Below are 27978 nucleotides of genomic sequence, written 5' to 3' on the forward strand. Positions count from 1 at the left end.
AATTTGCATTTTAATTTGTAAAGTGTAATAACAAATGCAAATACCAATTTCTTCTGTGGTTTTGACTTCTTAAACTCTTTCAGTGCTTTTGCATCCAGTGCATCTTCATCCTTTTCATCATCTGAAAAACAATGAATAAATGTCAAATTTAGTGATTCAATTTAAAAATAGAAGATAAAAACCCAGCCTATCAAGGTGAGCTCAATACTTAAAGATAAAATGCCACAAGAAATCCCATTTTAACCATGTTTTTATGTAGATGAGATTTGTGTCACTCACAATACAGCTACTATTAACCGAAGCCAATTAGCCAAGGTTAACCCATTACGATTCCTCCATTTGTGTCCCCAGTCTAGGGCCATCAAATCAGCCCAGTTTGGAAACATCTATAGCAACAATCAGAAAAATATATTCTACACCTTATTATAAAGAACAATTTTCCCAGTATACAGTAGATTAAAAACATATATTAGCAGTATTATTATTACCCGTAATAATTGTAAATTTAAATATATTCTATAAACATATACACCGAATCAAAATTACATCAAGTAACAAAATTACACAATATGGCAGTAAATAGTAATAAAAACCTAAAAATATACAATGACCCAATGTAAAAGTAGAATGACTATGGACACAATGCTCTAGAGACCAAGTATGGTATAAACTGGTGTTCTTCAAGATCCTGAGTGTTGGGCCTTTATCTGGATTCAGTGTATGTTAGACCGTGAAACAGTGCAAAGTCATTATATAAAATCCTTATATCATCTTTATTAATAGCCAAAATATCCAACACACTGCCGTTATCAATATAATCTTATGCGTCAGTAGTGTTGTCAATTAAATTATTTAAAACTGTCAATCCACACACACACACATATTATATATATATATACATATATATACATACATACACATATACACATATATATATATACATACATACATACACATATATATATACATACATACACATATATATATATATACATACACATATACATACATATATATATACACATATACACATATACATATATATACATACATACACACATACATATATATATACATACACACATACATATATATATACACACATACATATATATACACACATACATATATATACACACATACATATATATATACACACATACATATATATATACACACATACATATATATATACACACATACATATATATATACACACATACATATATATATACACACATACATATATATATACACACATACATATATATATACACACATACATATATATATACACACATACATATATATATACACACATACATATATATATACACACATACATATATATATACACACATACATATATACACACATACATATATACACACATACATATATATATATATATATATATATATATATATATATATATATATATATATATATATATATATATATATATATTATGTACGGTATATTAGTAGTAACTGAGTATCAATGTTCAGAATACTTCATAAGGATAAAATAACTTCCATTTAAAATACTAACCATGATTTACAAAGCTGTCCATAACCTGTCGCCTCCATATGTCTGTGACCTAATCAGCCAATACCATCCCACCTGTAATCTCCGTTCCTCAAAAGAACCTTCTGCTTCACTCTATTACCATTATTTTCGGACAACAGTCTCCAGCATTTCTCCCGTAGAACACTCTACAAAAATGAGTCAGACGTATGTTTTGGATTGGCTACAATATGCAATAACTGCACTGCTCTACTCTCTCACCTTGTGTCTCCATCTACCCTCCCATATAGAATGTGAGCACTCACAGACAGGGTCCCTGATCACTGTAGTACTGTATTTGCATTTACATTTGTTCTCATCTTAGGGCTCATTCACATGGCCGTCTGCGGGGACGTACATGCGGCCGCAAATTTGCGGCCGTATGTACGTCCCTATAGACGGCAATAACGGCAAGGCGCAGATACGGTGCCACACGTGTGGCAACGATCCGGGCCGCACACGGCAAAAAGATAGAGCATGCTCTATCTTTTGCCGTGTGTGCGGCTGTGCGCCACTATTCTCTATGGAGGGAGGAGGGGCCACCTCCTCTCCAGCACAAGGCGGGCATACCGCGTGTGAATGTACCCTTAACATAATGTATTTGAACCCCTTATCGATTGTACAGAACCATGGAATTAATGGTGCTCTACAAATTTTTATTGAGATTTTATATAATGACTTCATATGGATTCACTATATGTTAGACCCTGATACAGTGCAAGCACTCAGGATCTTGAAAAACAGTAGTTTATACCATAGCTGGTCTATAGAGCATGGTGTCTATATTCAGTCCACTTTTACATTAGGTTGCTGTATATTTCTAGGTTTTATTATTATTTACTACCATTTAATGTAATTTTATTACTTATTACTGCTTAAGACATTTTGATTACACAGGTGTCGTCTGTAAGTTGGGTGCCCTTAAGTAGGGGACTATTTAAGGACGCCCAACTTACAAACGACACCCAGTTACAGACGGACCCCTCTGCCCACTGTGACCTCTTGTGAAGTCTCTGGATGCTTTACTATAGTCCTGGGCTGCAATGATCAGCTGTAAAGTGTCTGTAATGAAGTTTTATTGATAATCCTTGGTCCCATTACAGTCAAAAATTTTGAATTGATTGTCACTGGGGCAAAAAAATATTTTGTCTGGATCTACAATAATAAAATATACAGTTTCGACTTGCATACAAATTCAACTTAAGAACAAACTTATGGACCCTATCTTGTATGTAACCCCGGGACTGCCTATATATATAAAAAAAATGACAATTATTGTGGGTACTAATAAACAGATGTTTTTAATCTACAATATACTGTGAGAATTGTTCCTTATAATAATGTGTACAATATATTCTCTGATTGGTGCTATAAAATACTGCCATTTAGATATCAATTCCTTGCATTTTCCTTGAGATACCCAGGGTTTTCTTTGAGCACATTATGTATATTGCCCTCTCCAAATATAATTTTTTTATTGTGATGCCCCAAAGCCATTATTTAGTTTGGAAACTTGGCCTTACATTGGGTGTGTGAAATAGCTGAACCTTAATCAGCTAAGCAGAACTCAGTTTGCCTCTTAACATTAAGATCACATTTATGTTTACAATTTTAATCTCCAAAACATAGCTCACTTGTACGGGCACATTGTAGCAATCCATTTCTCAGTATTAAAATTTAAAAAACAGATGATTGAAGTTATAATCAGCCAGAACCTACCTTTAGCTCCTTGTTTTCCTCTATGAGGAAACATTTTTCTTAACCGCCGACAGAGTGAATGTACTTCTGCTTGACCTGTGACGAACACCAAGATTCCCCCTAGTAATAAAAGAATTACATTATAGAACATAGAGCAAAAATTATTTATATTGGTTTCACATGGAAACATTTTGATACCTACGGTAAAGACCTTTTCTCAGACCACAGATCAAAAAACTTTGGGCATGATTCCAATAGATGAGACCTGAACTTTTAGAGAGCTCATTCAGAGGCCCATGTCTAAACCCTCTGATCACAGCCCTAAACTTTACATACAAAGGCTTCAATGCCCATGTAAAATGTATGCACTATGCAAGAAATCTTTAAAAGGCCTCGTATAGTATGCAATTTCATAAGTAGGATAATACTATACCTGAAGGAAGCATTCGATGAATTTTGCTGACTTTTCTGAAACATTCCCCTACATAGTCATCTATTGGAGTACGTTTATTAAAGTGCACGGTTACTGGAAACTGCCTGGCGTTTACCTAAGTGATAAAAAAAAAAAAAAAAAAAATCACAAAAATACAGTTTCACCATTAGTCTTGAAAAGAGAATAAGAGGAAGACAAGTTGCTGTTGAATAAAAAACAAAAATATATATTTTTTAAAGAATATGGAAAAAAAAAATTATAATATATATACATATATACATTTTTTTTTTCTCCTCCTCCTCCAAATAGGTGATCAAAACAAATGGCAACCTTTACAGACTGCAGAGAAGTAAATAAGCTAAAGGTGTTTACATGATTTAGCTGTAAGTAAGTAGAAGTCAACTTGCCAACCTCAGAAGTATTATATTAAATTAAATAGAATAAAGATGCTGGACCGTCAAGTGCAACCAATAAACTTACAGTGTCGATGCAGAAGAAGGAAATAAATCCCATAAAGCTGATAGCAATTCATAGTTAACCATTAATTTTCCTGACTCAAATATGTCAAGAAATTCCTGGATCAACATTTTATCTTTAGAAAATGATTCCCCCAAACAGGGCCCGCGCCAGCATTCAGCAAACCCGGGCAAGTGACGGAGCCCACAGCTGCTGGGTGGACCCAATCGTGCCCACATATCCGTCCCCAGCAGCCTTGCCATGCCGGGTGCTGGCGCTGTAAAGCAGAGCTCCGTGCGCAGTAGGATACTGCCCTGTGTCTCTTCACTGTGTAGCTGCCGGCAGTAGGAGGAAGACAGCAGAGGTGACTAAGGCGAGTATTACTTTATTTTAATATTTACTAATTACATTTACTAGTAAATGGGGGTGAAGAGGGGGACAAATATAATGAATGGTCGGTGAGGAGGGGGGGCCACATATAATCCATGTGAGGGGGAGTGGCTGCATATAATTAATCCATGGAGGAATAGTCTGCATATAATCCATGGGGGTGAGGGGGCTGCATATAATGAATCCATGCCGCTTTACTGCAGAAGGGCCCACTGAAACCAGCCCTGCTCCAAAACATGTGATTTTTTTTCTTTTCAGAAACAAATTCAGGGCCCTCTGGAGTATCTTAAAGTTACATTGATTGCTTTACAGAACTTCATATCATTCAAAATATTGAAAACCCTATATGTAATAGGGGGAATATATGAAAATCAAAAAAGTTGATGCTTTAGATTAAGATCAGTCACCTTAATCACCGGAGGAGTAATAGGGAAAAGTCTTTTGTTTTCAGTGAAGTCTTCAATACGCAGAGTAGCCGACATGATAATCAACTTTAATGGCGTTCCTTTCTGTTGGACATTATAAAAGTAGTATTTATATTGATAACATTGCAGAAAATAGCAAATATAAATTGTAGATGTAAACATCAATATATAAAACTAAATTGTAAAGTAATAAATTCAAAAAACTTACACCACCAGATTATTTTTAAATTACCTTTGTGCGGAGTGGGACAATTCGAGATAGAAGTCCTATCAAAATATCAGTGTAGACACTTCGTTCATGGGCTTCATCTATTATTATTACTCTGTATCTTTTAAGCAAGAAATCCTAAAAATAAAAATAATCTAAATGCATTGGGGAATTTAAAAAAAAAAACTGAGCTAAAAATAACATTCTAAAGATTCATTCCACTCTGAAAATACTTAATAATGTACAGTATTCCTTGAGTTTTAAAACCAATAAAAATAAAAGTGACGAATGTGGGTCAAGTACCCGTATTTTTGAAGAGGCTGGCTAATACCTACAGTAGAGGGGGGGGGGGGGGAGGGGCGGCGGACAGGCTGGCTACACGCTACAGGGGGCAGGGGCAGGCTGGCTACACGCTACAGGGGGCAGGGGCAGGCTGGCTACACGCTACAGGGGGCAGGGGCAGGCTGGCTACACGCTACAGGGGGCAGGGGCAGGCTGGCTACACGCTACAGGGGGCAGGCTAGCTACACGCTACAGGGGGCAGGGGCAGGCTGGCTACACGCTACAGGGGGCAGGCTAGCTACACACTACAGGGGGCAGGGGCAGGCTAGCTACACACTACAGGGGGCAGGCTGGTTACATGCTACAGGGGGAAGGCTGGCAATTTTGCTTGTCTGCCTTGGACACCAAAATGCCTCGTCCTGGCCCCGTTTCCACCACTCCCTGCCACCCAGTTATTGGCACTTTCTGCTGCAGCAATGAGGTGTTGCTAGCAATTAGCTGAAAAGTTGTACCCATCTCAAAGAGCCATCGCTGCAGAAGGAAGTTTAGACCAGCAGGGGATTGGTGAGATTTGTGCCCCTTGCTACACAGAAGGTGTCCACTCTACACAGTGTTATTTCTGTTGGGCAAAATACTGCTTTATCCCCTACGGGACTCAGCATCTTTTGGCCTAAAGGACACGGCCCCATTTTTCAAGTCTGGCCTGTGTCACTTTAAGTGGTTATAACCTGGGAACGCTATGAGATATCCAGGGGATTTTGAGATTGTTTTCTCGTGACACATAGTACTTCAAATTAGTTTAAAAATGTGGATGAAATCTTTTGCTTTTATGAAAAAGATTAAAAAAAAAAAAACATAATTTGGAAAAATTCTTTATTTTTAACGTTCTAAATTCTCTACTTTTGATGCAGATAGTCATAGCACCCAAATAAATTCATAACTTACATTTCCCAAATGTCTGCTTTATGTTGGCATGGTTTTTTAAGATTCCACATATTTTACTAGAATGTTATGAGGCTCAGAATTTAGATATCATTTTTCACATTTTTTGTAAAATCACCAAAACCCGTATTTAGATGGACCTGCTCAACTTCTAATTGACACAGAGAGGCCTAAATAATAGCTAGACTCATAAATTACCCCATTAAGGAAACTACACCCCTCAACGTATGAAAAATCACTTTTAAGAAGTTTGTTAACCCTTTACATGTTTTATAGGGGTTAAAACAAAATGGAGGTGCAGTCTGCAAATTGTAATATTTTTTCACAATACACCCATTTTGGGTGGAAAATTAAACATTTACAATGGATTAAATGAAAAAAATGCTCCACAAAGTTTGATACCCAATTTCTCCCGAGTACACAGATCCCCCATATGTGGTGGTAACCTGCTGTATGGGCGCACGGCCGGGCATAGAAGGGAAGGAGGCGCCATCCAGATCAGATTTGCTATGTCACATTGTACAGGCTATAATTTTTTTTTTTTTTTATTGTGGACCTACAAGGGCTTATTTTTTTTCCCACATGAGATGCACTTTTCTGTTACGTAATTTTGGGGCATCTATAGCTAATAGGTGAGATTTAATTAACTCTTTGTTGGTGGAGGAAATGAAAATCATCAATTGTTAGGAAAATTTTTATGTGTTTTTTTTGGCCATTAACCATACCATAAAAATAGAATATGGTATTTTATGGTATTTCGATTACGAAAATACTTCATTTATATATATTTTTTATTATTTCCCATTTTTACTGAATAAAAAGTAATAATACTCCGATCGCGGGTGTTACAGCGCGGTGTCAGCTGTACTAGACAGCTGACAGCCGCTGCTTCTGGTACCGGCTCCGTTGGTGAGCCGGTGCCAGAAGCAGGACATTATAGTGCGTCCTGGTGCGCTAAGTATCTAGCCACCGGGACGTACTATAACGTCCTGGTGCGCCTAGGGGTTAACTATCATCAGATAAATGCCTTTCAGATTCACTTAGTAGTAAAGATGCTCACCTTCTGAATTTCTTTCAGCAGAACACCATCTGTCATGAACTTTATTTTTGTTTCAGGGGAAACATTTCCTTCATATCGAATTTGATAAGAAACAACACTTGGAAAAAAAAGAAACAACAGGAAAAATAGAGTTACATTAAAAACAATTAGACATTTTAATTCTTTTCTTTCCTTCTTTGCCTCTCTATTAATAGATTGTATCATATCAGAATAGTCTCCTAATCCTTCTAATCTCTAAATTTCAACTGGAAAGGGGTAGGGGAACCTTTTAGTAAATACATTTCAAAGAGAAATTGCAAGCCCATTTTCCCTCTATTAGTTGAGACAATAAATCTCTATGTAGAAAGAGAAGTCCTTATATACAGCAGCTAAGTGGCATCACTCTCCAATGGTGCCTAACATAAGAGCATGCAGTAGTCATGGAAGTCCTCATCTATGAAACTGGAAGACTGCAAGAATAATCCTCTAAAACCTTGCAATGCAAAAAAGCAAGACCTTGTTGCAAAGGCTAATTTTCCAGTAAGCAGGGCAACTAAAAATTGATCCAAAAGGGACACCATTAATAGGTGTTTTCAATACTTTTTGGCACAAGCGGAAAAAGAACTCCATGTCCAACTTCGTCCAAGATAATTCAAGCTTCATTTAAGGCATAGTAATTAAAATCCCAGTGCGTTTGTAGGCCAACGTGTTTCAAATGGTGGACCCATTCTCAGCCATGACTAAGAATGGGTCCACTGTTTGAAACGCGTTGGCCTACAAACGGACTGGGATTTTAATTACTATGCCTTAAATGAAGCTTGAATCATCTTGGACGAAGCTGGACATGGAATTCTTTTTCCGCTTGTGCCAATTTAATGCAGCCCTTGCAGGAGGGCAATCCGTGCCTTGTCGGATTCTATTCTATGGTTTGAGGTGACCTGGACTTTTTACTGTTTTCCTGTTTTCAATACTTTACATTGTAGTACCACGAAGATTACGAAGTCTAGTATGTACAGTATTTTTTAAGGCATATGTACTTCTTATTTTCTGTGCATATTAGAGATAAAACTTACTCCTGAGGCAGGTTCATTTCAAGAGCCACTCTTTGTGACATGGTGACTGCTGCTACACGACGTGGCTCTGTGATGCCAATAATGTCATTATTACTAGTAACAAAGCAAAAAAAACAACAACAGGGAATTAAATAAGTGCAGTCATTACTTTACAAGAGTAAAGGTATAGATATAAAATACTATAGAATAAGAAATAAAAATAAAGGGGCATGAGAGGCTAGATCTCTACCCATTAGTCAGAGGTAGAATTGTAAATTCACACATCCATACTGCTTTCTATTCAGATTTATGGATGTCAGAGCTATTTGACAAAAACTCTATGGCTCTCTATTTAAGTCATCAGAAAAAGCTTAACCCCCTATTGCTTGGCTTATTATTAGGGTCACTTAAAAAAATGAACACTATCATAATACCCGATTTTCTAATGTTTAGCCTTGATCTGAGATTTGTGAAAATATTTCCTATTATAATCCTGTAATTCTTGCAAATATTTGCAGCAGCCCTTGAAGGAACAAGGAATCCTTTGTTTTCTACATCACACCATTTCTGCATAGCTTAGCAAATAGGCAGCACAAGAAAACACCCATAAAGAAATAGAACTAGGTCTGAAGGCTGCCCTATTACAATATCTTACACAAAAAAAAAAAAAGCTACAGTTCAATAATAAATGTGGTCCCACCATTGCAAGCTACTGTTTGCAAATGAAGTATGCACAATATGAATCCCTTCCTGCGTTCATATATACTATTACTTCCGAATAGTATTCTACAAGCGCTGTCAAGAGCTGATTTGACTTATACAGATCTAAAGCAGTTGTAAGGGAGAGGACACAAAGTGATCATCGTGTGCTTATGAGATACCATAGCAGTCAGAAGCCTAGCAAACACCCTCATGCCCACAGTGAATTAAATCCCATAAAAAAAAAGTATCATTAACTACATTAAAAATTTGGCACAAATGAGCAAACAGTGACAATTATGAGACAGAAAACATGACATAAATAAAATTATACATACTGCCCTCCTTATGAATGAATGTCTTTCAAATATATTGTGTAATAGGATGTGTTTTTTTTTTAAGTGGTATTACAGGTTTAAAAAAAAAGCCAACAAAAACTACACACAATCTCCTATCTGTAGGATTGGTGATCAAACTTAGAACAAGAGTGGGAAACTATGATCTCATATATATATAAGCATCACCGTTAGGGATACATCAGTATATAGTTAGCAAAGTTAGGGGGGTTGAAGCCATGGTGGAGTGTGCAACTATGCACACTATGGTCGCAACCCCCTCCTTGGCAGGAAGGAAAACGCAAGTCTGGCAGTTCGCTAGATTATTTAAGGGTTTGTACATCAGAAAACTAGCATACAAGCTCTGATAAATGTTCCACCCAGAAGTCCAAAATCCCTGCCCAAAGATTATCTCCTCCATGGCCTATATGCAGCGCAGTCTGATTTAAGTGAAAGGGGCTGAACTGTAACAGCAATTTTAACCTGAATTGAGGAAACCTACTGCAATAATTTTCATACATTCCTTATTTTACAATAATAATACTTTACTCACCTTCCATAGCCGGCTTCATAGAGGAACTGTGGCACCTGAGTGGTTTTCCCACTGCCAGTCTCACCACATAAAACTACAACAGGGTTTTCTTTAATGGCTTCCATTATAACCTGTTCTTCTGCTAGTATTGGAAGTTTTAACCTAGCCTCCTATATAGAATAAGGAAAAATTAGCATATTTTATGTTAAGTTTGTGCATTATGAAGATCAGACAGTACACAGTAGGAGAACTATTGTAAGCATAGTGATGTCAATATCTTGATGTTGCATGGTTATATAGGGCATCTTCCTTTGGCTCAGGGGGCATTCACCAAAAAAATGTAGTCACCCTTCAATGTGGTACAGAAGAGATGAAGAATTGGATTCTGCCTTACCACTTGTGTTACTGGGCCTGTCCCAGGAGCCTTTTCAGAAGATGTTACTACAATCTCCTTTACAGGTTGAAGTGACATAGCTGTATGTCATAGAGTATAGCTGCCAAAGCCTATATGTGAAAAACTCTTACATGTCGGATTTTTTCTAAGCCTCCTAGCAATGTTAGTTATACACACCTGGATTTCAGGAGACCTGTCAACAGGAACAAATATTGCTGGCTCCAAATCCTTAGGTTCAGGTTTGTCTTTTGGTGGCTCAGTATTAGCTGGCTTAGAGTCTGAGGGCAGGTCCTGTGACAGAACCGTCTCCATAGGCTTCACAACAGTGACATTATCTTCAAGCTTTTCTTCCTTTGTCTCAGCTTCATCATCCTCTTCTTCCTGTTCATCTGAGCTGTTAGAAGACATGACATTCTCAACTTGTTCTTCATCTTCAGCTGAATATTTTCGCCTACGTTTCTTGTTTGCTCCACTGATGCTGTTTAGGCATTCTACTCCTGTACTATTTACTTCATCATATACCCTAAGAAAATAAAGTCAAAGTACATGTCAGAAAAGCTAAGGAGGTGGGACCTCAAGCAATAATGAGGTGGGACCTCATGGATTCATCACAAGGATGCATAAATAAGAACAATGCAAAAAAAACAATTACACAAAGCTATAAGTGGTAGCATTTATTGCAAACAGCTTCTCTACAGAATCTTACCGTTTGGTACTATAAAGCCGTTCACCTGTGCCCATCTTGGATGTTGTATACAATAAATTCAGTTCCTTCTCAGTGGCTTGCACCTCACTGAGTTTAGTGAGGAGTTCTGATCTCTACCAGAAAGAAGACAAAAAAAAACGATGCTTTGTGTTAATTTCCAGTAGAAGCCAGGGCTGTGAAGATGGATTCTCATTCAGAGAGCATTTTGGTAGAATAATAAAATCTTGATAAAATGGAGCAACTTCACCTCCCTCTATCAGCATGGGAGTGGGAGGTGACGAGGGAACTAATAATTAGCAGCCTTGTCCCTGAGCTCCTGCTAATTAAAAATCTTTTTTCCAGAATGTTAACATTAAAGGGGTTGTCTGAGACTTTCCAAAAAAACAAGGGTGGCTGTGAGGAGGCTGCTAAATAAATAAACATGTACTTCCCTTCCGGGGCCCTCAGGGTGTCCCGCGTTGCTGTCGCTCTGGTCCATGCCCCATGTAAATAAACATGGCTGCGGACGCAGTGCTGCATTCAGCTTCCGGCCGGCTGAGGTGGCCAGCCACGCCCACCCACCCCTATTCCCAGCACTGTATATGCGACACGGATGGGTGTCAGGTCCAGCCGAAGCTGAAATCGTCCGTTGCCATGTTTGTTTACATTGGGCAAAGACCGGAATGACAGCAGAGCAGGACACCCGGAGGGCGCCGGGAGGTAAGTACATGTTTATTTTTTAACCAGCCCCCACCTGGTCACCCTTGTTTCTTTGGAAAGTCTCAGACAACCCGTTTAAAAAAGGCCAGCGTCGGGATCGGAATGAAGAGGAGCAGGGGCAAGAATCTGTAGTTTTTTTTTTTTTTTTTTTATATATACCAAGTGGTAGTTTTCCTTAAAAAGGGCAGCACAGGATTCTCTACTACACTCTAATCATCCACATAAGTGGATTATTTACAGTTGCTGTGGATCAAATCTTTTGCTGACTTCAGCAACCCAGTGGGCGTACATGAGGATTACTACTGTTTCTGGTCATTGTGTGACTAATTTAATTATCCAGCAAACGCCTCATGCAACCGAACTTCAATTTAAGAGTGAAAAACTAATTAGAAAGGAGAATGGATAAAAGCAGAGTATGTGGAGAAAGAATGTTTCTTTGAAGAGAGCCACCACTGATAAGGTGGCTTTAGTAACTTTATTTTGAAATATATTAATACTAAAGCAGCCTCTGCACGGGATATTTTGTCTATATATATATTTTGCAAGTAAACTGCATCCCATTCTGGGCATATGGGGTAAATATAACATTAATTCCTTTAAGAATGTACAGCATAGGTCCATCATGATATTGCTTCATGTACTACATGGTCACGTCTGCACAATTGCAAGTAAACTTGTGGGACATATCCTACAGATGATTTGGCCACTGCTTCAGAAACAACAAAAATTTACCAACCTGGCTTTTTTTCTCTTTCTGCTCCAAAACTTTTTGTAGTGCTTTTTTCTGTTTTCTACTCAATGGCTTTTTGGCAGGTGCACTTTGGATTGCTTTTTTCTGTTTGGATTTTTTGGATGGTAGCACTAGAGCGTTGCACTCGTCCAACCCTTTCAGTTGTTCCACTCCTGGAATACATCATTTTATAAGAAACAAAACCTGTTGTGACATACATGCTATTTACAAGCAGTTTAATGGCACATCATCTCACCTTCAATTTCAACCTGCACATCTTCCTTGGGTTCGGACTTGTCCTCGGTGGTCTGCACTTGTTGTCTTGCTTTCCAGTTATGCCTCTTTCTTGACTTACCCATGCTGGAAATTCTGCAATCAAATCATATTATAAAAAAAAAAAAAAAAAAAAAATTCCACGAAAATACTACTGAAAATGCCTTTGGGGATGCAGCGAGTAGCATTTTCATTTATGTAATGCTATTGGATGAATTTTCACTACAGTGACTCCTTAATGCTTAAAACACCCCAAATGTGCAAATTCAGGGCATATGCTTGACATCTACTCCTCATCGCAGATCAATGAGTGATTCTGCTTTAACAGCGTGGGATGCATGTACCAGGAGCTGTCAGAGATGCAGAGACTTCAAAGTTATTATTCTGAGTCACAAAAAAAAGAGAGAAATTTTGTTTAACCGAGACCTAGTATTTTATGTACGGTATGTGCCAGATGTTATGAGATAACAGAAAATCTTATATAAAAAAAAAAGAATAACCATTACGCACCTGTTGGTAAAGCTATTAAAATGTTATGGTAGCTGCAGAAAATTTTAAAAAAAATTCCGGCATCTGGCCGGTGGGGTCCTTTCTGTCAGGACATATTTATAGTGGCTGCCGTTGCAGGCAATCCTCAATAAAAAAAATATCATGTTAACTTCCCACTGCCAGTCACTAACCTCAACAGTGGCTTTTTCAATTTCAAGACAATCAAGCATCAAAATCGAGCATGATAAATCATAGACCCAGGCATTGTGACTGTTGTTATAATCTTATATGGGCTCTAATCCATGGGCTCCTTTTCAACTTTTCAAATTATGCTTATGAGTGTGAAGGGATACTCTAGCCCAGTGATGTCGAACCTATGGCACTGGTGCCAGAGGTGGCACTCGGAGCTCTCTATGTGGGCACCCAGGCCATCACCCCAGCATGAAGTTCACCAGACAGGACTCAAAGAATCTTCTTACAGAATCTTCCTACAATGATAGGAGTATTTGCCCTCCTCCTTTCAACTGCATAGGTGTCTTTAGGAGGCTGAACATTTGAAAGTTGTCAAAGAACAAGGAGAAATAAATTTCAGCTTAAATTGCTGTGCTGGCACTTTGCAATAAATAAGTGGCTTTTGGTTGAAGTTTGGGCACTCAGGCTCTAAAAGGTTCGCCATCACTGCTCTAGCCTATACGTTACTCGGCTTTACAGACTGTTATACTGTCTCAACCCCCCCTGCTCCCTCAGCACTTATGCAGCTGGAAAGGCTCACTGCACAAGTGCTAAAGGGAACAGGGGAAGAGTGAGACCGTGTAAGAGTGCAGTCCCATGTGGCGTTTGTATTGCATTTACAAACAATGAGCAAACGCCGGGGCTTGTACTGATCACATTGTGTTCATGCCAAACACTGGGTTCTGGTTACCAAGTGCATGCAGTTCCATGGTAAGGCAATTGGGCCAATGCCTAGGCATTTCCGTTGAGTTTGTAAACAAAATGCAACCACCACATGTGGCTGTTCCCCCGCAGTAGATCACAGAGGGGCTAGGGTAGCCCCTCTGGTTCATTAGAACAATTATTAAAGTTTATTTTAGAAAGCAGGAGGCCATGAATAACAAATAAGAAGATTGTCACAGTGCCTGGATCTATGAGTAAGTGCCATTGGAGTAGCATGCTTGACTTTGATATCAGATTTTCTTAAAAACATGTGACTGATGAGGCCAGTGATTGGCTGCAGTGGGCATGTGAATGATGTACGGTGTGTCAATGCTGCAGAACCAACTTAATGGCTAGGAAATTTAATTTGTTTAACAGTAAACTAAATTTGATACTTTGTCAATTTTCTTTAAAAACGGAAAACTTCATAATGGTTAATGAGAGAAATGTGCTCCAGCAGCCATTACTGACGGAGGTCTTGTTTTCGGTATCTTAGATTGAGCCACAATAACAAATATGACATCTGCCTTTGGAGAAGTAGCGACAGCACCGCAGCCCGCCGGTGTACACGGTATTCATGATACACAAGTGAAACTCACACTCACGAGCAAGCCTTGCGACGATGTACTCAGTACTGGCATGTAACTCACATGGAGCTGCCGGCCCCGGAAAAGGAAGTGACGTCAGCGGTCCATGGAAGCCACTGCTCGCCTGCAACCGAGGACGACGTGCTTTGCGTTCCGGGAGCATCAGGCTGTAGAATGCGGGATGTGACTACCAAGTGAATGTACTTACATTGTTTATAATCTGTATTCTACACCAGCGTATCCTAATACATGAAGGAAAGCTGTGACTGACTGCATTTACCGGACTTACAGGGGAAAAGCAAACGTATTTATGCACGGACCCCCCCCCCTGCGTCTCAAATGACATTTCTTATTAATTCTTGGGGTCAATAAGATCACAGGGATACCAAATTTGTATAGGTTTTAGTAGATTTTTTTTTAAAAAAAACTTTAATCTTTCGTACAAAAAACAACATTTGCAATCTGAGGCCAATAACTTTTTACACTTTGGTGTACGGACCTATGCAAGGTGTCATTCTTTGCAGTACATGCTGCTCATTTAATCTATATCCATTTGGGACCTATAGAACTGTTTGATAATTTTTTATTCAAATATTAATGGATTGAAAAATGGACACTTGGGCGCTATTATCAGTTATGGTGTTGAGGGTCGTGAATAATCTTCTTTATATTTTAAAAGAACAGCATTTTGGGATCCTGCGATACCTAACATGTTGATGATTAAATCCAGCAACGACCACAGCAGTAGCAGGCGGTTGTCAGCTATATTCCACAGCTGACACGGAGAGTGTATGGAGAGTGCTCAGACTATGAGTTTTCTTCATACACCCCCACAAATGGTTAAATGCATCTCTCCATACAGAAAAAGGGGTTAAATGCAAAACAGCGGGTTTGGCAGCCTGGTTAACACTTACACTGAACTGAACTTGAGAATGCACCCTCATAGTGTATGAACATTGATTTGGCCGTACACGAATTTGCAGAGCCCATTGAAACTGACTTGTGTACTGTTCCAATCCCAAGGGAGTCCTTGCATCATAAAGAAATATGACTCCCTGTCTGCAGGACAAACTGCAGTGTCAGTGGGCCTAATACAAATGGATTCACAGTGGGAACTTGTCTACATTACACATGGATTCCTACCATAGTGATTTGGCAATCTTCAGTAGATGATGCAATATTTCTGGTGGAAATATTTAGCAGCGAGTTCATGAGTAGCGGTGAAACCACATTTATTTCAGCAATTCTGTAAAGAAAATATTCCACGGATCCAGAACTGTGCAGGAAAACCTAAAGAGAACCTGTCATGAGGATTTAAGCTGGTGAAACGTGCTGTTCAAGTTGTGTTTCTGTATGCATTGAAAAAACACATGCATTTTTTGTTGTCTGGTTGTGTTTGCATTTTCAAAACATAATGCTTGATGTACTTCAATTGAATATACTGTATCTGTGTCTCTTGGTATTTGTACAAATGTAGTGGGTTTTTGTTATTTGGTAACTTGCTTGGAATTCTTGCTCTCCCTGCTGTTTGTTCGTGTGACTGCACGAGCAAAGAGTCCAGAAATGCAGCCATTTTCAAAAAATGCTATGAAAAATGTACCTCCCAAACTCAAACCTTAGAAAGCTCAGTGGATAAAGTGCAAAGTAACCATACAAAATCTTGAATCCCATTTGAAAAGAAATGAAGCAAAGATACAAACAACGCAATGGAAAACGCAACCTGAACGCTATGTGTGTCCTCGGCCTTAGATCCGCAAACTGCCACCAAACTGTTATCTGGACAGTGACGGGATCACAATGATTTCATTGCGTTTGAAATGCATATACAACAGCTGAGGAGGGGTGATTTGCCTAATTACATCCCTGTTAACATTTCCGTTTACAAAGCGCATCGTAAACACAATGTTAACATTGCGTTTACAAACATAAACTGTAATGTAATTAGGCAAATCACCTCTCATCAGCTGTTGTATATGCGTTTCAAACGCAATGAAAACGCGACCAAAACGCAACGTGTGAACGCGCTCTCAAAGAGGGAGAAAAAAATGAGGCAAAACTGTGACATCCAATAAGGATTGAAAAGTATGAAAATCTTTATTAACATAAATACGTATTACAATGCATCAACCAAGTTAAAACACATGAAGATGTTAGAGGGTATAGAAGATGGTGTACAGACAAAAAAAGCAGTCATGCCGGGACATATGAGGAGAATGTATAGTAAATAAAGTAAAGGAGGACTGGTAGACAATTAGAACAACATAATCCACAAGATAGGGTAACCAAATGGTAATTACATTGCACAGCAAAAAACATGTGCCATAAGGGGTAGTGGGAGAACACATACAAGCTACCAGTACCTTACCAGTGTGAATTGTGGTGGAATCCAATGTCCGGGGATGGCTGCTTCCCCGACATGCGTTTCGGCACTATTGAGCCTTCGTCTGGGGGTGACAAGTTAGGCTACATGCACGCTGCCATTGTCTGCCGTACCGTAGCACGGTGGGCACATGGCAGCGTGCGGGTAGAGGAGGAGGAGGTGAGCGCTGCTCACCCCCACCCTCCTCCATAGGGATAAATGGCACACGGCACCGTATGCGGGATAAGGAGCGGTACAGTGCCGCACGTACGCCCATTGCCGTCTATGGGGGACGTATATCAGCAGTGTGAATGTAGCCTTATTCTGTATTCAGGGAGAAGTGACTTCCTGCAGAAATAGATATTTAAGGCTGCATTCACATTGCGTATTAGCCCTGTTAGGGCGCCAGCCCTCATCCCTCCTCCAGTCCAATGCACTGATGGTTAACTTTCAGGAATTTCTGATAAATCTACCCAAAATTTATACCCCCCCCCCCCCCTAAGGCGCATTCTAGATTTTTGGAAAACCCCTTTAAGAGATGCCAGCGAAGTGGAAACCCCAGTAAGTGACCCTCATTTTGTTTATCCACCATATTATTCACTTGTGTAGGAAGTGGAGCATTGATGATGAGGCGCCTCATGGCACTGTCCACATGGAGGACTGCTTTTCATCATCCACAGCTCTGGATAGGATACATATGATTAGAGGGCCTGTGTGTGACTGCAGACATCCAGAGGCATCTTTCCTATAATCTTGTATGGGAGATGTTGAGCCTGCTCCATGATCATCAGGAAGCAGCTACAAGAAGGAGCCCCGGCACAGCTATGACTACACCACTGTAGGAAGGGGCCGATCTTCCGGTGCGGGGAGGAGACGGAAGGCAGGAGCGAGGGCTCATACATTGTATTGTAGCAGACGTCTCCTCTCCTGCCATCCGCCCGTCACTGCTGGGACATGGCTCTCGTGTGCTCCCGGCTGCCCTGGCTCCTCACCCTGCTCCTGCTCGGGGCCCAGGCTACGAGGAACCGGGGCCATGACAAGCAGAACAACTCCTTCCGCAAGGCGGCCACCGGCTTCTACCAGACCATGAGCGGCACCTTCGGCGAGGAGAACGTGAGAGCCGTGCAGAAGGTGAGACACGTCCCGCTCCCGGCTCTATACCTGTACAAGGTGATATCGCTCCTCATCCCCCTCCATCCATCCATAGGGCTGACTACAGCATCACATTGATGTAATACAAGAGTCACTGCTGCACTAAACTTGTCACTGAAAGGGAGGAAATGACTTACAAGGATGGCTACTTACCTACTGAGTACCCGCTCCACCAATCACGGTACAAGAGATCACTGAGGCCAGTGATCGGCATCATTGCTGCACCCTTGTATACAAGGATAGTTGGTGACCACCGCATAATCACATGTCAGCACCCCTTTAAAAAATGTCACATGTCAGCAGTGTTCCCCCAACCACTGGTCCGTGGCCCGAGACCAGGCCGGGTACGCCTGGTTCTGGAACGCAGCCGACCTCTGTAAAAACAAAAAAAAAAAAATACTCACCTTCCCTGTTCCCCTGCAGCAGTTTTCTTTCTTTACTTAATTTCCACTGCCCTATTGCCGGCGAGCGTCATTATGTCATCACATTGTGTCTAACGACAATAGAACCATGCATTAATGCGGAAGAGAAGTCTGCTGCGGGAAGGTGGGGACAGCTAAAGGAAAGGGGACATGGGAGGAAGGCATGATGCAGGAATGGGGACACAGGAGGGGGCAGACTGCAGGTAAGGGGACAATATAAGTGTGGGGGGGTACTTCGGGAAATGGGACAATATAAGCTAAACACTCAAGGGGTTATGGTGGGGCATGCAAACATACATTTTTGGCTATGAAACTGATACCAGCCTGTATCCCCCCACCCACCAGTCCCTGGAGAAAATCTATGTTTACAGCCAGTCCCTGGCAAAAAAAAAGGTTGGGGACCACTGACTTAGAGTCCAGCCCAAGCACCTTGTCTGCACTGAGCTTTGTGGTCCTGTCATGTCCTCAAATGCATTGATGAACATATCCTGTACACAACCATATGGCAACTGATTATACAATTTGCAGACCTATCAAGGCCCCCGTAGAGGTCTATGATGCACAGTGCAATAAACGCACACGGGGCAATCGTTATTTGTGTTGCAAGGTGTGTTTATTTTTGTTTTTTTTTAAATGTGTTCTTCGTGTGGAGAATTTTGAAGAATACCTCACCACGAGAGCATAGATTGACACACTGAACAGTTTACTTTTTCTTGAAAGTTTAAAATCATTAAAACCACATTTAAGGTGTAAATACGAGCGATCTGCTACCTTGATAATATTCATTTTATAAATTGTAAATGTAGTTACAAATGCATTGAGGAGCAACAAAGGGTTAATACAAGGCTTTGTACAGGATCAAATGGGCCCTTAGGCCGGAAAACCACTTTAGTTAGCTAATGGTGCAGCTGACCACAATATCTGCCATGTAAATCTACAGCCTGACATGACGCTCTGGTAGTAGGTGAAATAACTAATGTTAAATGGATTGTGCTGGCATACTCAGATATGATTGTGGAGTGATGCCAGTAAAGGCAAGTTGGTACAACTCCTAGTATTCTACTAGGATTTTTGCCCAGTTCACACTTGCATTATATAATCAGGTTTTGTTTTTCAGACGTTATTTTGAGCCAAAACCGGTTGCGAAGACATACAGATAAGGAGTAATTGAAAGAAGTGTGCCCGTTCTCCTGGTGTTTTTTTTTTTTTTTTTTTTTTTTTCCGTTTTAGTTTTTTTGCTTGAATTATAGAGCAGCACCACGATTGGATATTGTCAAAATGATCATGCGAGAAATAATCAGAAGATACAATCCAGCTCTTGTTTTAAAATACTTCAATCCATTTTATTTATTTTGGTAAAATAACCACACATGTTAAGCTTGGTAAATGCACACAAATTGGAAGAAAAAAAATCACCTTCGTGTTTCGAGCATTATCTCACGCTCTCCTTCATGGCTCATCGAAAAGGCTCATGTTTCTTTGATAGTACCTAAACTTTTTAGGATATCCTATAGCAGCGATGGCGAAAATTTTAGTGACCGAGTGCCCAAACTACAACCAAACCCACTTATTTAAATGCAAAGTGCCAACACGGCAATTAAAGCAGTAACATGTTGCTACCTGTTTAGTCATGGCTATTAATTGTATCCGTGTCCTGAGGACACTAATACAGTTAAAAGAAAGAGGAGTAATTCAGATTATCATTGTAGCTTCCTTCCAGGGTCCCCTGAACGGGAATAACTGCAGGGCCCAGTGCAGGAGCTCCAATAACAGCCCTGTCTACACCTCCTTGCTCCTCCTGTAGTCCCAGGCAGCTAAGGATATGCAGCTTTAAAACAGCACTGGCCAGGGACTGCAGGAGGAGGTTTTGAGTCCTGTCTGGGATGATTGCCTGGGTGCCCACAGAGAGTGCTCTGAGTGCCACCTCTGTCACCAGTGCCATAGGTTCGCCACCACTGTCCTATAGGTTCCATCACCCTCAGCATATTTGTTACAGAAATTGCTGTGTCTAGAAATAAATTCATATGAATATGGCAGCATATGTATAGGTTTCTGCAAGCCTTGTGTATGGGGCAGTTGTAGACATTTCTACAATATAAACCACATTTCACAGGAAATACTTAAAGGTGATGCCTAGTTCCTGCTTTTACAATAATGTAACTAACCCCTTATTGACCATGCCATTTTAGATCTAAAGCAATTTTTTTAATCTTTGCTACCAATCCTAACTTTTTTTTACTGCTACACAGAGGGGCAGATTTATCAAAATGTTTGTGGAGGAAACCGTTTAAAATGCCCACATTTATTGAAGGGAACCTGTCACCAGGGACCCCATTTCCACTAAATACCGATTACAGAAGCCCATTACAACTGTATAGCAAAATTTGCCTTTCTGCTTTCTCTACGATATAATTACAATATAATTGTGTGTTATAACTTGCCTTGCACCCTAACAGAGTCCCCTTTGTAGTCTTAGGGGTTGGGCTTTGGTTTGTATGCATTTCAAAAAACATGTGACTTGTCTGTGCTGCAGACTGCTGAGCTCTTTGTGTTGCTGTACAGTTCCTCCCTCACCCACTGATGTCAGCTCACTAGGCTTTGACCTTTGTGAATGAGTAGGGGAGAGGAGCTGAATGGGAGCACAAGGATGGGGTCTGACAGCTGAGGAGTCAGTGGCACATACAAGTCACATGTTGTTTTTTTGAAATGCATTCAAACCAAAGCCCAACCCCTAGGACTACACAGAGGATTCTGTCAGGAAGCCAGGTAAGTTAATACACACAGTTATATTGTAATGCAAATGCTTAGAGAAGGCAGAAAGGCATATTTGCAATGAAGCTATAATGGGTTTCTGGAGAAAAAGAAGTCCCTGATGACCATTTCCCTTCAAGGCTTTTTAGGCACTCTTCTGATTAGTGGATGAAACGGTGCATGAGCGTGGAGAAGGCCAAGCGTTTTTTTTCCTCCCTCCATGTGTATGACCTGCCATTTGTTTCCTTGTCTTCCATTTGTATTGGATTGTCCGGTTACCTGTAGCCACATTTTGTGGTTAGAATACTGGTTGGTAGCAGTAAGAGGAGTATGCACTCTGTGTAAAAAGGATCTGTAATGCCCTCCACATAATAGTATAATATGTTATCAATTCTGTTGTATTCTGCACCAATAGCAGTAATTAACCAAGTGGGTGGTCCCTCGCACTTAAGCACATAGTGAAGGCACAGATATACAGAGCATGTAGTGTTATAGGAGGCACAATAGTTTTCTGTAATGCAGTTCTGTGCTCAAGCCACAACAGTACTGAAGGTGAGTTCCACCTCCCCAGTCACTTATTGTTAAACATGGTTGGTAGAACAAAATAAGTATAGTAATTTTGTGTCCATTTGTAGCTATATTAAATTTTAGTCATCAAAATTCCTTGTTGCTTTTGTTCCTTAGTTCTTTTCACGACTGACTGAAAGGTTTGTATATGGAGTGGATGTGTTGGTGGACACTTTATGGAGAATATGGACGGAGCTTCTGGATGTTCTTGGGATAGATGGTGAGTAGGTTATTTATAGCTTGTCTTCTTACAGGCACCGATGACATATTCTAGATAAGGGGGTGCAGAGAGGTAACAGACATTTCTAAATTAAGACTTCACCTAATATGACAGAAGCTTGTTTGGAAAAATCTGAGTTGTGTACAAGAGCATATTTCTTATCAGAATTAAGAACCTGCATGTGAATAGCCCTGCTGACAATAATGATATTCTATACTGGTTCTGTACAGGATTAGATGTAGACCATCATGATAAATGAACCTCGGGCAGTAGTGTGGATTCAGGGAACCCACCTTACTAGGAATGGGTGGTGAGCAGGTTAGGGGAAAGGTGGCATCCTTAGGACTTTAATTATATTTTGTAGAAAGCATTTTGCAGCAAAACTTCAATTTTAGACGGATCTTCCAGAAATTGTAATGGGGCCAGGACAGGCATAAAGAGCTGGTCAAGGCTAGCATAAAATAAGAGAAAAAAAAATTGGATTTTCTGAAAATTGACCTTTAAAGAAAGTGTTAATTGTACTTTTTTTTGTTTGTTTTTCAGCATCAAATCTCACTCACTACTTCAGTCCAGCTTCAGTTGCCAATAACCCCACTCGGGTCCTGTTGCTAGTGGTGGCAGTTCTCTTGGCCTATTGGTTTGCCTCTCTCTTCTTAGGATTTTTCTTCTATATCTTACACGTTATCTTTGGACGTTTTTTCTGGCTGGTGAGGGTGTGCCTCTTTGCACTCTCCTGCATTTATATCCTCCAGAAATACGAAGGAGAACCGGAGCACGCCATGCTGCCTCTTTGTTTTGTTGTCGCCATCTACTTTATGACGGGGCCAGTTGGAGTTTACTGGAGGAGGAATAACAACAACAACCTGGAAGACAAGATCGATCACTTAGACAATCAGATCAGGCTACTAAATATCCGTCTTACAAGGGTCATAGAAAGTCTGGATAGAGCCAATGACCAGTAATCCTCAAGTGTTTGGTAGATGACACCAGCTCCTCTAGCACATAAAGCACTCTTGTTTCTAAATCGGATGTGTAATGTGTATCTCTAATGTAGTCAGAATTCTGTGTAGTAGATAAATAATAATGTTATGTAAATGCAATAGGCCAAAAAGTATTTTGCCAACTTTAAATGTTCAGGTTTTACAAACCTATCCCTTTTTTTTTTTTTTTTTTTTGATGCCTTTATTACCAAAAACTTCAAGAAATTGTAAAATTGAACATTTGTCTACCTTGCTTAACTGAATTGTAGCCTTCAAGTGTACCTTACACTTGTGTAGGCACCTTTGCTAAAATACTGTTGAGTTACTATTCTGTAGCAACAAACAAAAGACCCTTAAAACTTAAGCAAATAATCTGAATTCATATTCCCCTTTCTGCCCAAACTTGTAATAACCAGTTTAAATGAGAACAATGAGTTATTGCATCCATATAGGAACTCTAAAAGTTGGGGCACTGTAATTTCGTCATGCCCAAATCATTGCTACATGTCAAGTGACTTGTACTTTATTGGAAGAGCCATAAGTTAACCTGGACATGTAGAAAATGGTACAACCTGGGAGGAAAACTAAAATGCACAAGGTTGGGCCCAGTTCACAGATGCACCTGGGTTTTCTATCCGCTCTCTGTTTAAGGAGAGAGTAAAAGAAGGTGAGCGGAAGGTCATCCATTCACATTCTATTCCCCATATATTTTAATAGCCCTTTCGTTATGTTCCTTTACACATTTGTTATAAATAGAAGAAAAGACGACATGGGCTGTAACAGAGCCTGCTAAATGCTGGTTTGAACTCTTCCTCGGACGAATTACAAAAAGAAAAACGGTAGATTAGCATGTGCCGGATTGCCATCGGCTTAGATAAATAACACCAAAATGCTTGAAAAATATGAGTCATATATGTCCAATGCAATATAAATTTTTTACAAGACACAATATAAACAAAGCATGAAAGAAGTAATGTGGTGTGTGGACCACACAGAGGAGCACATGAGTACAGCTCACAAAGTGCCAAGCAAATACCATACCAAAGGATGAGGCCCCGACACGTGTTTCGCTGTCGCGCTTTATCAAGGGAGTCATATTCATGATATTACTGTTGTCACATATGACTCATATTTTTCAAGCATTTTGGTGTTATTCGTCCTCGGACTAGGCAAACTTGAATTGTGCCATCAATTCTGTATAATAAGTTCATTAAGGTTTTTTTTATGCCAGTTTACATCAGAAACTGCTCCAAAATTTTTGTGCTCCTTTTTTAGTACCTAGTATTTCCAGCAATACTTTTTTTGTTCTAACTTTCCTTTTTTAAAATTAAAATTTGTTATATTTGCAATTAATTTGCAAAAGGAATACTTATAGAAAGTAAACTCAACAACTCAATCAAGTTAATGGGATCTATAAGTAATGGCCCTTTGCAAGGAAATAGCTATGGAACTCTGGCGGAATCTGTCTTTGGAAGGGAGATTGGATCACTGTAATGTAAATGTGCACTGACCCAAATATTGTTTTCTCAGTGATCCTGAGAACACTTTTCTTTTACCTTCTGGTAAAATTGAAGAAGTAGATACAAATGATGTATCGTAATAAAGTGTTACTGTGCATCCCTTAAAGCAACTCACTGCCTAAAAGTCTTGCATCTGCTCTAATAATCAATATGTCTAATCTGTAATGGATTTCAAATGTGCTTTCTAGATAAATATAGTGTTCACAAATTAATATTTTTAAATAGGAAGTAATGTGTTTTTATATCTTTTTCTGCTATTGCTGAGTACACAGTTCTGTGAATTACATGGGTAGAATAGAACTATACAGACAAATCTATGTGCTGTAACTGCTGTGGTTTATGTTGTGCTACACTTTTTAGAATAGCTGGATTTATTAGACGCGTTTATACTGTATTGTTTTTATTATGTGTTGTCTTCAGTTGTAGGGGGTGGATTGAAATTTAGTTTCCAAATTTTACTTGCTAAAAAATTGCAGCTGAATGTCCCCACGCCCGTTGCTGCTGAGATCTTTCTCAGGGTTTGACAAGCAGCAATAAATAAGTTGTTTGCAGTATGTTACTTTTGTGAACCTTTTTATATTATCTATTGTTTATTTTTTTTTTTTGTGATGAGCAGTTATGTTTTGTACTTAAATGATACAAATAGCCTTTCTATTATAGCTAACACTGTAGTATGTTTGTGCTAGTTTATATGGCTCTGAACTGAGGGCATAATAGGAGATCCTTTCATTATGCATAGTTTTTATGTATCTTATTGGTACAATCATTATGGGTGGTGTTGTATATGTGTTTGCGTTTTGTGCTACGTTCAGTTTGTTTGTTTTCATTATACTTCTTTCTAGACATTGTTAGTGGCTGTGAAATTAATTTTATACGTCTAACTTTCCCAGGCCAGAGGTCAGCTGTGGAAATAAGAAACCATACTTTTTTTTAAAGGAGTTTTCCACTCAGCAAATACTTGATACTATTTGTAATAAGTAATTCAATTTTCCAAAATACTTTCTGTATGAATTCTTAGCTTTCTAGATGTTTGCTTGCTGTCCCTCATTTGTTTATTTCCTGTGGTCAACAACTGGTCCACAGGAAGTAAACAATGTATCTTCCTAGTGAATGACGACAAGCAGAGATCTAGAAATCTATGAAAGCAATGTATAAAAAAGAGAAAATTGTGCTCCCAAATTGGTATAACCGTAGCCCACAAGTGTCCTGATACTCAAATGGTGGGGGCTACCTTATTTGAGCTATTAACACAGCAAAGGAATGTAACGCATCCAGATGCATAAAAGGGGATGTGCACTTTCAGCAATAATAAAAAGTTCAGCATAATGAAAAGTTTTTTTCTAAATACATTTTGTATCAAGTCCTCATAGTTTTCTAGGTCGAAGCAAAAAAAAATAAAAATCGGACAGATTGGCACCAACATGTAGAAAAGTATATACATTTATTTCATAAACAGAGGATTACAGATGTTTATATAATGAAAAGTGGAATCAAAAATTAAAAAAAAACAATTGCTAAAATTGTTTCTGGTTGCGTTACATTCCTTTGCTGTGTAAATGGTATACCAGCAGAATTAAAATGTGAGGCTCAATGTTCCTTCCTCCCCTGTATGCTTCTTTTTGCTGCTAGTTTTTCTATTATTGTATATTTCCCCCTTAGCCACCTGCATGCAAAAAAGGTGATTTGTTGGTATAATATATATGGATAGAAAAGTAAAATTGCTTACATTGTAAATAAAGCTGATGGTTTAGGTCCAGGGACAAGTTAAAGCAGATCTGTCAATTAAAGGCATCCACTAAGCACCTTCCTATTCCTCCCACATTTTGTAGGCGCAAAATTGTCAGCTTTGGCCAAGCTTTTTGTTTTCATGCTATGTATACCATTAAATTGTTATGCATGGTATGATAAATTACCCCCATTATTTTACTCCCAGAAGACTGGCTTGGCCATTGGCTCTAAAATGTATAGTCAAAAAGTTTCTATGAAGTGGTTAATCCATGATTTATTACTGATTGGGAGGGGGGGGGGGTGAACAAGCATTGTAGTACAAGTTACTGTTTCTTTTAAAGGCATAGTAATTGTTCACACACGCATTCTTGGTATAAAAACTTTAAAGGACATCTACCATCTGATATTTTTACTTGCCTCCCCATCCTGTCCCCACGTGTAGCGAGCTTCTTTTCCTATAGCTTTTCATGGCCGCATTGCTGAGAAAAAGAAGTTTATAGCCAATGCAAATTGGCCTGCGGTGCTCTGCAGAGCACCACAAGGCTCCGCCATAATATAACTTATTCACCCTCCAGGGTGGCTGGCACTACCCCGTGAGTCAGTGACATCACTGGCTCTTTTCAAATCACGTGCTGGGCATCAAGCCGGTAGCGCAGGAATTGCAAAAATCTTGCACATGCTGTGTGAATAGAACTTTAGTTAATACATACTTTCCCCATTAATTTATGCTGTATTGTGCTGTTCCTCCTGGGTGTATGTATTTTACTGATCCGTAGGAGCATTGGAATAAGTAGCTCTCCTGAAATGGTCAGAAATATGACAAGGCTGCTACTGTTATAACTTGGTGTCCAATACTATGCACTGTATCGAGAAATCCATGATAATCCAATGATTGACATTTCGTGGGTCCCTGGCAGATTCCAACTTCCTGCTCTCTCCCAGCAGGTAATGACCACTCAGCCAATCAGTGGCAGAAACGTTTTGGCACCAGGGTTAGAGATGGGATGAGCGGCCATTTTCTAGAAGACTGTTGGGGACATTCTCAATGCAATATGGAAAGTCTGGTTGTTTTACAAATTCAATGTCCTCATTTCCACTCCTGCGCGACGGCTGTAAAAATTTACAAATGGGTATTTTAGAAAAACACCATTAATCATACCTATCTATAATAAGATTTGGTTTCCTGGTTGTTTAAAACCAACTTCTCTATTCTTCTGCTGCTTTGGCCATTTTTGGCCCTTTGCTGTTAAATGTGATGCATCATATAAATTGTATGTAACCTTTGCTATGGGTCATATATGGTAGTAGAAATCTGATAGGAAGTACAACTCTGCACTATAGAAAATATTTTGCACTGATTACTAGAAGTATATATTGGGGGCACAGACTGCATTATTTTGTTGCTGTTCTT

At 39.4% G+C, this 27978-nt stretch overlaps 2 protein-coding genes across 3 annotated transcripts in view; one reads left to right on the forward strand and one right to left on the reverse strand.

Annotated features, from left to right (window-relative positions):
* The window catches only part of DHX37 (DEAH-box helicase 37), a 31358-nt gene extending 16325 nt beyond the window's left edge, over positions 1-15033 (reverse strand). The window contains exons 1-13 of one of the 2 annotated variants that reach the window (XM_072144362.1): positions 14887-15033; positions 12843-12955; positions 12593-12759; positions 11158-11270; positions 10629-10974; positions 10079-10227; positions 8513-8605; positions 7461-7557; positions 5201-5314; positions 4951-5052; positions 3698-3812; positions 3286-3384; positions 45-121 (exon numbers count right to left, since the gene is read on the reverse strand). In XM_072144362.1, the coding sequence (XP_072000463.1) occupies positions 45-121; positions 3286-3384; positions 3698-3812; positions 4951-5052; positions 5201-5314; positions 7461-7557; positions 8513-8605; positions 10079-10227; positions 10629-10974; positions 11158-11270; positions 12593-12759; positions 12843-12945 (1575 nt within the window). In that variant the 5' untranslated portion in view covers positions 12946-12955; positions 14887-15033. Of the gene's footprint in view, positions 1-44; positions 122-3285; positions 3385-3697; positions 3813-4950; positions 5053-5200; positions 5315-7460; positions 7558-8512; positions 8606-10078; positions 10228-10628; positions 10975-11157; positions 11271-12592; positions 12760-12842; positions 12956-14880 lie in introns of both variants that reach the window. The other variant, XM_072144361.1, reaches the window with a different exon arrangement.
* A 2871-nt stretch (positions 15034-17904) lies between these two features.
* On the forward strand, positions 17905-27746 carry BRI3BP (BRI3 binding protein). The gene is made up of 3 exons (XM_072144363.1): positions 17905-18358; positions 22237-22339; positions 22883-27746. The coding sequence occupies exons 1-3, from the start codon at positions 18182-18184 to the stop codon at positions 23299-23301; spliced, it is 699 nt and encodes a 232-aa protein (XP_072000464.1). The 5' UTR covers positions 17905-18181; the 3' UTR covers positions 23302-27746.
* The last annotated feature ends 232 nt before the right edge of the window (positions 27747-27978 follow it).

The sequence above is a fragment of the Engystomops pustulosus genome, chromosome 1 (genome assembly GCF_040894005.1).
Source record: "Engystomops pustulosus chromosome 1, aEngPut4.maternal, whole genome shotgun sequence".
Taxonomy (NCBI): Eukaryota; Metazoa; Chordata; class Amphibia; order Anura; family Leptodactylidae; genus Engystomops; species Engystomops pustulosus.